The 14,123-nt window shown below is 42.2% G+C and overlaps 1 protein-coding gene across 2 annotated transcripts in view; it reads right to left on the bottom strand.

Annotated features, from left to right (window-relative positions):
* klf8 (Kruppel like factor 8) overlaps nt 1–14,123 on the bottom strand; it is a 61,929-nt gene that overhangs the window by 6,329 nt on the left and 41,477 nt on the right. Inside the window, exons 3-4 of one of the 2 annotated variants that reach the window (XM_059351237.1) lie at nt 4,192–4,461; nt 3,861–4,095 (exon numbers count right to left, since the gene is read on the bottom strand). In XM_059351237.1, coding sequence (XP_059207220.1) covers nt 3,861–4,095; nt 4,192–4,461 — 505 coding nt within the window. Of the gene's footprint in view, nt 1–3,860; nt 4,096–4,191; nt 4,465–14,123 lie in introns of both variants that reach the window. The other variant, XM_059351236.1, reaches the window with a different exon arrangement.

The raw sequence follows: 14,123 nt of genomic DNA, 5'->3' as shown, positions 1-14,123 counted from the left end.
CTTTGTCTCTGGAGACAATTAAGCCACCCCCACCCTTCCACCAATGCCGCTTTCCTTTTTCAAAGGCAAAACAACCCATCTCCTCTCCTCTCACCCCTCTCCTTCTCATCCTCACCCCTGCAGAATACCCATCCCCGCCCCCCACCTCCACCTCACCTACCCAGTCTCACTCCCTTCCTCCATCTGTGTCTACCTATCCTTTTTCCTCCCACACAACGCCACATGAACAACAGCGAATGTCAGCTGCCTCCTGCTTGTTCGCTTCGCAGGTACAGGAAGAAACAGGAAATATCAAAGTTCCCATCTCCTTGTCTCTATTTCCCCTCTCACTCACTCCCCTCGTCTGGCTCACATCTTCACTCTATGTTTCTGTTTCTCTCGTCACTGTTGTAGAGCACTCCTGGGCGATGAAATCCACCAATACAAGCACAATTGCAATACAGGCTACGACAACACGCGGCAACTGAACCTCCAGAATCCAGCTGGTCCTACTCACAGGATTAGGCGATATTAGATTACATGAGTTCAGGACAGCGCTAACTGTAAGCCACTGTAAGATCATGTTCTTGTCCCATCTGATTGGTTTCCTTCGGTACAGAGGATACAGACTGGCCAGGTCAGTAAATGCACCACAAAAGTAAGACCAATCATTCATTTCACATAGTTCAACAGGTTTATTTGACGAAAGAGTAGAGGTCAACCAATAGTGGCTTTTTAAAGGCAGATATATTAAAATAGTTTTGGAGCAGACAAAAAGGCAAGAGCAGTTTAATCAGATGATCAGCTTTTCCCCAGGGCCACAAAGGTTTAGCCAACAGATTTTAATCATATGGCCTTAACAATGCATTCCAGGTATTTCATTGAGTGAAGAATAACTCTGAAAAAATAGTAGTGACATTAAAAAAAAGGTAATTTAAAGTCACTCCCTTGAGTTTCTTGAGCAGATGGCTGTAGAGATGTTCTCATCATATCAATACAAAATGATCCAGTCTACAAAAATAAAGCCCCAAGTTGTAGCCTGAAATCATGCTTTGAAGAGCAAATCAACAGTCATTAAAAATTGTATTTTTGTTGACCTCAAGCACTGACGTGGAAGCCCTGGGTGTGTCAGCACACAGCAGCATCACTGTTGGGTGTGGTTATAGGTGTTCCACTGTGAGACAAACTGCTTTGTAGACTGGTATTAAGTCACTCTCTACTATCAACAAGACAATACTGTTACGGCTTGCTGACATTTACAGGCACTGGGACAAGCAAAGTTCTCCAAACACTGCTTTAAAAGCCCAATAAAAATACAAATGCACTACATTAATGTGGTGTAATTCCTTGAGAAAGGGGAGAAGGGGAGAGCACTATAGACTACAGTGTAGGATTAGAATTTATCAATTAACTGCTCTCTTACTCTCTCTGTTGATTGTTATTGCACAGGTGGGCACAAACTGTATAAATGCAAGCAATACCATACAATAAACCTGTAGCATGCAGTAGCTTTTGTAAGTTTTGATAGACCTTGAGACCTTGATTCTTGTGCCACTCTACATAGCTCATGATGATAAGTTCAAACGGTGTGAGAGCATCTTCAGGACAGTTTGTCTGCTGGAGCTTCTTCTCGACATTTCTAAGAGTCACTGCCTCCCTCGTTTACATTCCTGAGACGAGGCCGCATTGGCTTGTATTAGAAACTAACATGAACTAAACTGACTTTACAGACGGACTTTACTGCAGTTTGTCAAAGGGGTGGAGGCCTGTTTTGCCAGCTTGTCTGAGCAAATGTCGAGCTTCCCCCAGTGTTTACTCAGGGATGGACTACACCTCCTTTAACCTCTCCATTCAGCGTTGATTAACACAAATCGACTGGATTAGAGTGTTTAAAGCGCTCCTGATTAGCAGCTGACATGATGACAGCATAACAACACTTCTTACTCACTGGTTCTTCAGTATTGATCACCTTTTCACACAATGGTTAATCTTTGTATCAGAGAAGGTCAGGACATTTGAAGAGCAGAACTTGTCCCAGTACGTCCTTATACAAGTTAAAAAATGACAGATTATGAGTTAGTCAGCAACCTTGTGCTACTCTACCCACTCAAAAAAGAACACTGTCAGCTCCCATGCAGATTTATGAGACATGACTTCACTTGGAAGGAACCAGCCGTTCAGTCGGGAACATTTTTCTACAACAAATGTAACATTTTTATGAGTTTCCTCATTTACGTGGGAATATCAATCATCTGGCACTCATGGAGAGCTTCCAGAATGACAAAGATAGAGAGGCAGACAGACGGCAAGTCTGACATATCACTAACCACAAACACACAGCATCTCCCTCGAGAGACACACTGTACTCCTCTGAGGCCGAGAGCTCCCTGTAAATGACAGTGTGGGCAAGAGTGACAGAACCATGGAGGAACAATATAGAAAGAATTAAATGGAAAAAGGAGAGGAGAGGTGTAGTCATCTCACAAAAATCTCAAATCGCCTCCCTTTTTCCTAGCGGATATTAATTTGCAGAATTTTAAACAACCACTGCGGTGCAATCATTGTACCCTCCAACATCCTTTTTCAACCAATTGGCAAACTCGCCTTAAACCTGAATTCCTTCTAATGGCCAGAAGGGGGCAACTCCTCTGGCTGCAAAAATAAGTTAGATTGTATCAAATCCTATGAGAAAATAACCCTTCTTCTCCTTATTTATTACCTTAGAAAACAATTTCATATCGACTTTATGGTCTCAATCACTAGTTTTAAGTCTTTTTCAACACAGCATGATGTTCATTTTGTAATTTAAGATCCCATTTGGAGTAAAATAGACAATGAATTGCTACCATGGCGCATTGTCTATATTCGTTTATGATCTTTGACCCTTTCAGTTTTCATTTTATCAGATCATAACAGTTTGGTTGCCTAAAAATGTCTTCTTCAGCATTCAGTTGTACTTAAAGACACTCAAAAGAGTCATCTGCTTATTTTTAATTACAAATTCCTCTCGCTAACCAGACTAGCCACTTCTTTTACACAGTCTATGGTGTTAACATGATGCACATTGTATTGTGACTCTAGTGTTTGGTGCTGCATGATTTGATTATGATGTGGTCATATTTGCCTGAATGATAAACTGAAGCAGCAACACAGAGGTAAAAAAAATACATCAGCAGTACTGATTTACTGGCACTTGTTGCAATTGCAGTAGTTGTAGGAATAATAGCAGCAGCAAAAGTAGTAGTAGAAGCAAATCATATGATGTGCATCATTTGAGACACATCCGACACTTAGAGGCGCCATCGTGCAGCACATCAAGGACACACAATTTTTTAAACATAACATATAGAGGGAGACTGAAGTTATGTCCTGGATGCACAACTTATGGAGTTTCTGACGATTGTATACCTGCAGAGTCAACCTCTCCAGCTCTGCCTCACTCGATATTTATTTTTGAATATCATCTTAAAATAGCTGGAAGAGGAGGAAGGCATGCCATCGCTTGACAAGAAAGGAAGTCAAAGTAAAGTAGCCAATTGAGGGAGCAAGTTTGAAAATAGAACAGTGGCCCATTCTGTCACAGCACATGACTCTCTGCTGGTGTTTGGATTTATATAGGAAATAATGAAGGAGGTTGTCTTGACAGAACACACACTGTCAGCATGGTCTGGACTAAGTACTATCCTCTGCCATTCCACAGGTGGATCATTTTATATTTTGTTGTATAGTGCAGTAGTATTAAAACATTTAATTTATTTTTATTTTAACAATAATTATTAACAAAGATAAAGGGGGTACAAATGTGGGACTTCAATTTTGGCAAGAAATACCCATTTTTTTCATCATTGTATTTAAGTGAAAGTTTTCGATGTACCACTCACCAGATCCTTCTGAGCGTCCATCACTGCCTATGAGCGGCACTGTAATGGCTGCTGTGGCGACACCGTCAGTAGGCATGGTGGTGTAGACAACAGGCAGCGACTGCACCACCACGGGGATGGTCTGCAGCTGGCCCACCTTGCTGGGCATGCTGACCGAGGGGATTGTGTGGATGACGTGGAGGATCTGCTGGCCCCCGGCACCCTGAGTGGCCAAGATAGAGCCTGGAGAGAGGACCTAGAGGGCAAGGAGAGGAAGATTATGATTTATCACTCTAACGCTTCTGTGTTCACTGTTTAACAGCTTCAATACAACAATGGAACTTGTAGTTACCATGGAGCCTATCGACTGTACTGAGGAGGCGATTGGGGTAGCCGACAGGCTGGGTTGGGTCATTGCACCGCTGGGCGCAGGGTTGACTGTGGTGCTTGTCGTAGAAGCAGGTAGCGAAGAGGAGCGGGGCTTGTTGAGCGACAGGTCAACGGGTTCGGTCTGGTCCTCAGCGGGGGACGGCTGGGGCGAAGAGGGCTCTGTCTTGCAAACTGCTGTCTCCGTCTTCACCTTCAGGTCTGTTGGCTGTGAGCAGTCGTCACCTACATCTGCCTGCTGGAGTAAATAAGAATAAAAAAGGAGACGTTTAGAAAGCTGATTGTGCTTTGGATGAAATCTGAATGTTTGTTGTTTTCTTTTACCTTCCTGTCATGAAAATGTGCATTGAAATATACAAAATATCTGTTCCATCAACCTTCAAAATATATATATTTCCTAAAAGAGCATCCATATGATTATGATATATGATAACCTCTGCTGATCAATCACTTGGTCATCAACTGGTTGATTTTTATTCTTTCCAAGTTTCTATTCATGTAGGACAGCATATCATATTGAAAAACTGATTCATTGAACTGATGTGATCAAAATGAGTGATTACATCAGTCTAGGGTTTCTTTATGAAGAGCACACAATTTTCAATGTTCATCTCTTAAAGTATTTCCATGCAAAGCTGGTGACACAGCAGAGTTTTGCATCCCTGTTGACTCTGAGAATGCATCCACATGGGAGGATGCAAAGGACTTATGTATTTCTGTAGTGATACGCATATTTTGCACGTATCAGCATACTTGGTTTACACCAAAAATGTAACTATTTTTTTCCATTTTCATGTTGTTATATATCTCTTGATATTGGAAAAGTTTGGACGTGTATTCCCAGGAATCCCATTTCCAGAAAATAAACAGATGTCCAGGATATTATAAAAACAACTTTTGAGTGAGGAAAAGCACTTGTGAAACCAGCTCAACCTTATACATGCTGTAGATCTAATTTTCAACAAAGTAATGGTGACAGTAACGGTTTTGAGGAACCAGGATGAACCTGGACCGATGATTTTAAACAACTTGCATCAGGCATTTTCATATCACGCCCTAGTTTGCTCAGCCTCCTCAGAGGAACGGAGCGCCCCACTCGCCTCGACAGCCACCCAGGGCTCAGCTGCCATGTAGCTCGAACGCACAGGAACAATGGCTGCTGTGTGGGACTCTGGGGGGAGGTGGAGGAGAAAGTGAGAGAGAGACAGACAGAGAGAGAAGGACTGGACGGGTATATAGAGAGACTGGTACTGATTAAGAGGGGGGGGGGGGGGGGGGGGGAGAAGTGAATGAGAGAAAGGAGAAAGGGAGGGAGAGTGGGAGCAGCAGTGAACCTCCAGTAGAGGGGTTGGCCTCGGTCCAGTTCAGCTGAAAACTGGAGCTCGGCTCTGGGTGAGGAGTAGAGGGTGGGGACTCTGCTACGCCCTTTTATCGGGTCACACAGTTCACATGGAGGCAGGGCTATGTGACAGTGGATGAGACGAATATACAGATTGGTAAACACCATTTTTCAGTCAACAAATAAAGGACAACCATTGGTGTCTTTGCAAATTTTCTTGGGATCTTGAAACCAGTGTCAGTGAACAACTGACCACCTTTTTTCTGTCAAGGTTTCAATACTCTGGCATGTTATGTGGGCACAATAAGATGTCATTTACGAAACCAACTATTCCGAATGTTAGCACATGATTGAATGTCCCAAGACACAACATGCACCTGGTCAGGAGGAATTTCAGGAGGTCTTATAGGTGGAAAGGAAGGGAAAGGAAAGGAAAGGAAAGGAAAGGAAAGGAAAGGAAAGGAAAGGAAAGGAAAGGAAAGGAAAGGGTGAGCCATTGACAACAGAAAATGAACACACACAGAACCTGCACCAAACTTGGCTGAGGTAAGGAGGAATTTCAGGAGCTCAATAATCGGCGAATAGGAACGGAGGGGAAAGCCATCGAGAGGAGATGAGGGAGGAAAGAGGAAGAAAAAGGAGGATCAGCGAGCAAAAAGGAAGCAGGGCCGTAACGTGATTATAGAGACAGCCACAAAAAAATTGAAAAAAGAAAAAAAAAACACTGAAAAGAAAATGAAGTGTGAAAGAAGTGAGGGAGTGGATGAGGCAGAGAAGAGAGAAAGAGAGGAGAGGGAAAGAGAGTGGGTGGGAAAGGCCTAGGGTTGCCATGGAAACTGGGAGCTATCAGCTGACTCCATGTTTTCCACTCGTTCCCCACCCACCACCAACTCCCTTCCCTTCTCCTCCCAGTCCGTTCATCTTTCCATCACTTCACCCCCATCCCTTCCTCCCTTCATTTTCTTTCTCTCACTCTGTCACAGCCACACCCCTTTCACCTTTCCCTCCCACACCCCGCCTCTCCCTCCAGCATCGCACGCTCTTTACATCAACCACACCCTTGTTTCTTCCCACCTCACCCTCTCATCCCTGGTTGGCTTTGATTCCACCCACTCCCTCTCGCATATTTCTCCATTCTCTTGGGTTTTTTCCCCCTCTCTCTTCTCCTCTTTTCCTCTTTTCACGGTTGCTCAGATTAAACCCACAACTCTTTCTCAAATCCCCAAAAGAAGAGGCTGAGGGGATGGAAAAAAAGGAGAACCTAACTGGACTCCTGCAAGCTCTGTGATCTGAGAGACAGAATGAGGAATGAAAAATGATGGAAAACGGAAAGAGAGAAACTTTGTAATGTGGAAACAGAGGGATTAGCTTAAAAATTAGGATGTAAAGCAACTCATTACTCAGTTGAAGGAAAAAAATTGTCTTGACGCTTTATAGTTAGACAATTATACTCTTATTTTACGCTTTCATGTAGATTTTAAGGACTAATGTCAAGATTGACCAAAGCATATTTTGTGATTAGCTTTGAATGCAATACAATAGAGCCCTTTCTCTATCACCAATAAAGGCTACCAAAGATCAGCATTTTCAATATCAGCACAAAGACCCTCTATTTCCACGTTGTCTTCATTTCCACACAAAGACAAAAAACTTCTTGAAAACTATATCCTGCTTTTCTCTTGCCCTGAAGTAAAATTTGCATAGATTGTGACGGGCCATAAAATAACTGTCTCTGAAACATTTGCAACAATCTGCCAGGTCACTTTAAAACAATAAACTCAATGTTTCTGAATGCAACATGAAAAAAAAAACCTCGCTGAGCTTGACATGTTGCAGCGCAGCTCGCCAGAGTTCCCCCCCTGCTCTTTTCAGTTCAACTGCTCCACCATAAAATGGGTCACCCAGTCTTCGCCTTGCAATTAATTCATGTGATCTCTAAGTTGAATGGAAGCAGGTAGCAGCTGTGACTGCAGTGGTGAGAAAGCCGGGCAGAGAGAAGGATGGATATGTAATATGTCCAGAGGACTTTAATCGTGTTGTACTTGCACAGAGTCTCATAGAGATAAAGTAATGAGTGATTTAAGGAAGTAGTACAGCTCTGCTATCAGTAACCTTATGTGGCCCCTAGAGAGCTGTTCACATGGTGCAGTATGTATAATTATGGCACAATATCCAGAGCATGTGAGTGGAGCTAAAGCATTCATAATTTCATCAGAGGGAAGAGCAGCTCTTTTATTTTATATGTCCTGTTTTCTGCTAATTTGGTCATATTGGAAGCATAAAACTGACCAGGTCACTGTGTCGCTCAGTCACTTCACTTACAGGTTATACATGGGGTCAACAATAACAGCTCCTGCACCAAGTTATATTTCAAATTTCCCATAGAGTGTTGCAGTGTGCTTCATAAGACACTGCCTTATATCAGACCACTGGTAAATATCATAATCTCACTTCAAATGTCTCTTTTCCAACTTCTCCACATACAGTTGGTGCAATAGATTACTTATTACTTTATCAGAACAAACCACAATGGCCAAGTTCAGTTTCAGTTTATGGGCTGTAATTCCGCCTCTCTATAAGTCCCTCCTCCTGAGGTTTCTAATGGCCCAGCAACAGTTACTGGTCAAACACAAGCTTACTGTAGCTACCTACAGTATCTACAGCATCATTCAGAATGCGAAGACGCACTGTTGCCGGTATCAAGATTAGGAGTAAGAGTAAGAGTAAAGTTCGGGATAATCACTCAGCAGATCCTGTGTACTACTACTGCCTTTCTGTCTTTGCATAGGGCTGGACTGGCCATCTGGCAGAGCAGGTACTTTCCTGGTAGGCCAGTATTTTTGTCTTTTTTTTGTCTGACCAGCCCATGAAAAAGAAAATCAGCCCATTGTTTGATTGATTACAATGATCACAGACAGGGCACATCCATAGACAGGCTACTGTGGAAAACACATATGGCAGCAAATTGATGATTGCTCAGTAAGCATATACACCACATAGACATTTATTTTATTAACCATCTTTGTGGCTTACTGTGAAAGTCTTAATAACTAAGTAACCAATAATAAATGATTTGTTATTACAAGAGCTCTCATCGATCAGGAGTATGTATGGTTTCAAATATGTATCTATCTACAGACTGCGGGGGCCAAAACACTTGAAAACAATCAGGTAGGCGTTCTCCTTAAAATATGCAATCATTAACATCCGCATGTAAGATGGAATAATGGCATTATGTTTGCCAGAGGCCACCAAAGTTGGGCTATTCTTGTGGATCTGACTTCATGGTAGATTATACAGTTTTTGCAACACTACCTTTTGAGGTTTTTTTAACCTGCTTCCTCTCTCTTAATCTTTTGTGATTTCCTACTACTCATTACATGGCTTTAGTGATTTTAAGGAGTGGCTTGGTTGGTGTACATAGGGGAGATGGGTGGTGTGTGATCGATTGTTGTGGACCAGTCTGGGCCAGGGCCAATTTTTGGTCCCAGCCCTTACATGTCTCATTTACATTCAAATTAGCTTTGCACAGTCAAAACACCCCAAAGTTTTATTCCATTATGAGTCTAATACCTCTAATATTCATGCTTCTTTAGATAGCATAAAATGCAAATATGTACATGCAAAACTGATACAGTTCCTGGGTATTTCGAGGATACGCCCAACTTTAGTAACACGAGCCTAGGTGCAGCTTTACTGGCCTATAGTGGAAAATATGATCAACACAGAACCACATTAAAAACACTGAAATCCACCAAAGCCGAATAGGCTTTCAGTCTGTGTTATTGTTGTTGTTGTTGTTTTTTACAGAAAGAAATCAATAGGATAGAAGGATATTAATAGAAGAATGGAAGAGAGATAAAGGGAGAGGCACCTTTGGTATTGATTTGCTGGGATTGTGTGTGTCAAAATCATCTGTGATCAAAACTTAATTCAGATTTTGGGAGGCAAACACACAAACTTGATTTGTATGTGCATGTACTCTGTTATAATAATAGTGATATGTGTGTGTGTCTGGGGAATTAGTGTGAAGGCAGATATGGGTGATATAATAAAGACAGAGAGCAAAAACAACAGCTGGGGGAGACATCAAGTGAGTCGCACCCAGCCCCACCCAACACTCACACTCACACTCTCACACACACACACACACACACACACACACACACACACACACTTGCAGCTCCACCCCTTACGGCCTGACCCACCCAAGGAAACCCAACTGCCCCCATTCTGCAGCCTATTCCTCTCTATCCCTTTCTCTCTCTCTCTCTGGTTCACCCACCTGTTAGCAGGCTGATCCCAGCACAGCTCACTGTGTTAGCTACGCTGAGTCTCAGCCTAATGTCACTTAATAGGAGCTGCTAGTGTTGATTTCCTGGGTGCTTAGTAACTTGTTCGCCCCAACTGTCCACACAGGGTGGCCTCAGTCTGACCTTAAAGCTTTGGTTTTAGTTACAGCTGCACAGCTCAGTGCACATGAATGAATGTACACTGCAACTCTCCCCCAATTAAAAGAAAGATCCCCCTTCAGACACACTGCTGTTAAACATTATATATTTCAGCATTGTGGTTAAGAGGTTAAGCAAAGCATTTTTGGTAAACTTAAAAAAATAACACAATCTGAGAAGAAAATAGGTGTAGGTGAATGAAGGAATCGAATCAACAGCCCGGGTGTCTAATTATGCATCTGCAGCAAACAACATTATGTCTAGTCACCTTGTAATTAATGCTACCACTGTACGTGATTTTGAAACATACAGATGTAATTAGTAGACCTTTACTGTGCAGTTGTTTTTAGTTAAGCATTAATTAGGAGTGCCATTAGTATTTCGAAAGCTTGTCAGTGTACAGGTGCAACAAAATAAGAAAAAAATGTCAAATATTCTTCCTATGGACATTGGGAAGAGCTCTGACACATATGGTGCATAAAGGTCACAAATGCTTCACAAATCCCCATTTTGGACTTTGCACTGTACAATGACCACTTTGCTTCAGGACAAAAATGTCCATCACTAAAAAATATTTTCTTGCTGGGGCAGAGGATTGAGTGCACCCAGCTCTGCAACAAATAAATGTGAATGCTGTTCCTGTTCACTTTCGTATTCACTTCAAAATAAGTCATTTGCATAACTGGGCTAAACTGGACTTGTTTAAAACCTGCCTGTATATGTTGCAACACCCCATTCACTCATGCTTGCAAAAGTATGTCTAACAGCGTCTCCACTCCTTGTGTCTCGACACAAACATTTCCCCATAAAAGTCACCAGTGTCACCATAAAAGTGATGGTAAACAATATGCAAAAAGGATCCAGGTTGTAAACAAGATTTTTCTCTCAGCGATGTTGCTAAAATACAGTATGTCAAAGGCATTTGATTGGCAGCATTACATAGTATTCAATAGTGTATTTTGAGAATTAGCCTGTTTAATATGTATATAACTATCTTAATTTTTGGCATACTCAAGAACTTCTCCCTTCACTTGCTTTATGGTTCATTTCATGCATTTCCCTGCAGGCTTCTTTGCAGCCCTACAGTAGAAGAATGTGCCTGAACTATGGTTTAAAGGTCACATTAGCTTTAAAAAGCTTATGGCTTGTCATTCCGGTCCTCAGTTGACACTTTAAAATCACTTTAACCAATAGCAACATTGTCTGTGGTAATTCCTGTAGAACATCTCTCTAAAGCCTTTTCTACAGTTATCAAAGCATGCCCATTTTTCAGGCCACTAACAGTTTCCTTCCCTCCCTTTTCAAGAGAAATGTCACTCTACAGGCAGCCTTTCAGGGCTTTGTGTTTGTTTTCAGCAAGCATGCTGTATTTACAATCAAAGTCCAAAAACAAGCGTTTCGGTGACTAAGAAGACCCTCAATTCTCTGGAATTCTAAAAAGAATAATAAGACAAAAATCTAGGGGTGCACCGATCTCGGCGCCAATTTCCTTCATTTTGCGGGATCTCCGATCGGCCGATTCCTTTATGTCAAACAGATCTTATCTAGCGATCTTATCTACCTCGATAACCCCACCGGCGAAGCAGTGCTCCCAACTTTGTCGCTAAATTCAGCAACTTTTTGGACCCCCTTAGCGACTATTTTTCAAGAAAGCGACTGGAGACAAATCTAGCAACTCCTTCTTACTCTTCTTAACGAGCCGCTAACGAGACGGAGGCCGGCTTGTTAAGAAGAGCCGCCGCTAGCGGCAATTAGCTACAGTTAGCTCTGCAGCAGTACAATGTGTATGTGCTGCTGCTACAGCAGGTGTTCACTTAGCGATCTCTGTTTGTTTACAACAAGCACCGTACACAGTTTCTGCTGCTGACGTTGTGCACAGTTAGCGACGGTGAAAACCATTCGTCACCTCCAGGGTCTCTAAATCCCTCTGGGGGCTAACTTGTCCCGCCGTGGAAAACCCTCTGCACAGTTTGTTTCTTCTTCTACAGCTTGGCATCTAGCCGCCACACTGAATCATCAAATGCTACGCTGCCCCCGTGCGGAAGGCACCAGTAATACAACTTTTTTTTCCTTCCAGATATGATGAACTATTCGATTTTTTGTTGTTATTTTGTCCTGTAAATTGTTGCTATTTATTTTAAGTTCAATATTTTATTAACTATCTCAGACATTGTGATTTCCTTTATTTGTTAAAGAAAAATACTGCTGTGTTATTGTTTTTCAATAAAATAAGATTCAAACATTGAAGGTGTATGCTGTGAGTTATAAAAAAATCGGTATCGGTCAAAATCGGAATCAGCAGGTCAGGCTTTTTAAAAATCGGTGATCGGCCAGAAAATTGCAATTGGTGCACCCCTACAAAAATCTAATAACAACGTTGGTGTCTGAAGATGAAAAAACAAAACCACCATAGAGAAGAGTCTATCAACTCATCCATTTTTAAAAATGAAAACCACCAAACATCTTGGCTAAGTCATTCTGGCAGTGAAACCACAGTAATATATCAGACAACGTGACAGTTAGTTAGTTAAGTTAGGAAAACACTCTGTTTGTGTTGAAACCAGGTAAATTATGTCTCACCACAGTGGCATACAGTTCACCTGGTTTCATATCATCCTATTCTTAGAGCTTAAGAGACTAGACAACTTGTTAATCGGAAGAGTTTTACTGTCTTTCAGGTGACGAATCTACAATTTAAAGTGCAACTTTTTTCTCCCCCTCTGGCAGTGAGACTCAATACACAAACACTATTGATGTGTGACATGGCCTCATGACTTGATCTGTGTCCAAAATGTTGTGTTATTAAATATTTCAGCGGGAAGCAGACAGTTTTTTCTCTAATTCTCAAGACACTTTCAAAGTGAACCAACCTAAGATTCGCTAGGTCCAGACCATCAAATCCACCCACTCCACCAAGTTGGCTGATTTGTCTGATATCATGACATGAAACAGCGGTTTCTTGGTTAAAAAGCAATCAATCCAATTAGCAGTGTAGGGGGGCTAACGACTAACGATCAGCACCACAGGCGGGACTAATGCCTTTATCAAGCTTTTGTCAAGCTTTGTCACACTGAACGAAGACGAAGTAATCACAACAATGGCAACTGCTATAGACAAGTAAGACAGTGCTAACAAGGCTGTCATGTCTCCTGGCATGTCTTCTGAACATCGCCCAAAATCAAAGTTCATTTTTACCTCCCAATGCTCCACTCTAGATTGATATGTTGGACTTTAGTGATTGGTTCAAGAAAATCGAACCCCCACTCCTTCGTGGACATCAAGTAGAGTGAAGGATGGAAAAGAATGGAAACGAGTTGACAATTCTGTCTGATATGTGGCAAATTTAAGGTGTCACCACTGCCATTTTTTCAGGCACGATGTCATTACCTCATCCAGTCGTTGTGCACAAGGGGAAAGTTCAAACCTTTGGAGTGTGAAGGATGGATTACTCTACATAGCTCCCCCCTAATTTTAATATTTGCAAGGTGTGGAGAAAGGCATCTTCATGCGACAGCAACCTCTGAACAAGCAGGAGAAGTCATCCAAGAATAACACTGAAGCTATAGCGTTTACTGTATCAATAAACAGGCCTGACTCAAACATCCGAGCACCTTTGTTTCATTTCACAGTAAACTCAGTCTTCCTTCTTGAAATGACATTACTCAGATTCAGTTCTGAATAAAAATACGCACACAACAGTCATATCAGCTTCCTGTCTCAATCAAAGCTGCTGTTTTGTACTTCCTGGAAGCTCCATCTCCAAGGAAGTGGGCTGCCAACAATGACATCATCATCTTGCACCAGCAGAGGGAGCTGCATCAGTCCAATATCTGCACTGCATTTGTGTACCCCCACCCTCCCCCCCCCCAGCATCTCGCTCTCTCGCTCCCTCTCTCTCTCTCTCTCGCTCCCTCTCTCTCTCTGTCTCTCTCTCTCTCTCTCTCTCTCCCTCTGCATCCCAAAATTGTCAATGTGCTGTCCTTTGAATGGATTGAGTGCTCAAGACTACATACACACACAATTCCATGCACACACTCATGATAGCTAAGCCCTCCTGGCAAAAGCACAGCAAACAGGCCTCTAACCTCCCATGTCTCATGCTCCCTC

Source organism: Centropristis striata, chromosome 15 (genome assembly GCF_030273125.1).
Source record: "Centropristis striata isolate RG_2023a ecotype Rhode Island chromosome 15, C.striata_1.0, whole genome shotgun sequence".
NCBI lineage: Eukaryota > Metazoa > Chordata > Actinopteri > Perciformes > Serranidae > Centropristis > Centropristis striata.
This window is presented reverse-complemented; position numbering and strand designations above follow the sequence as displayed.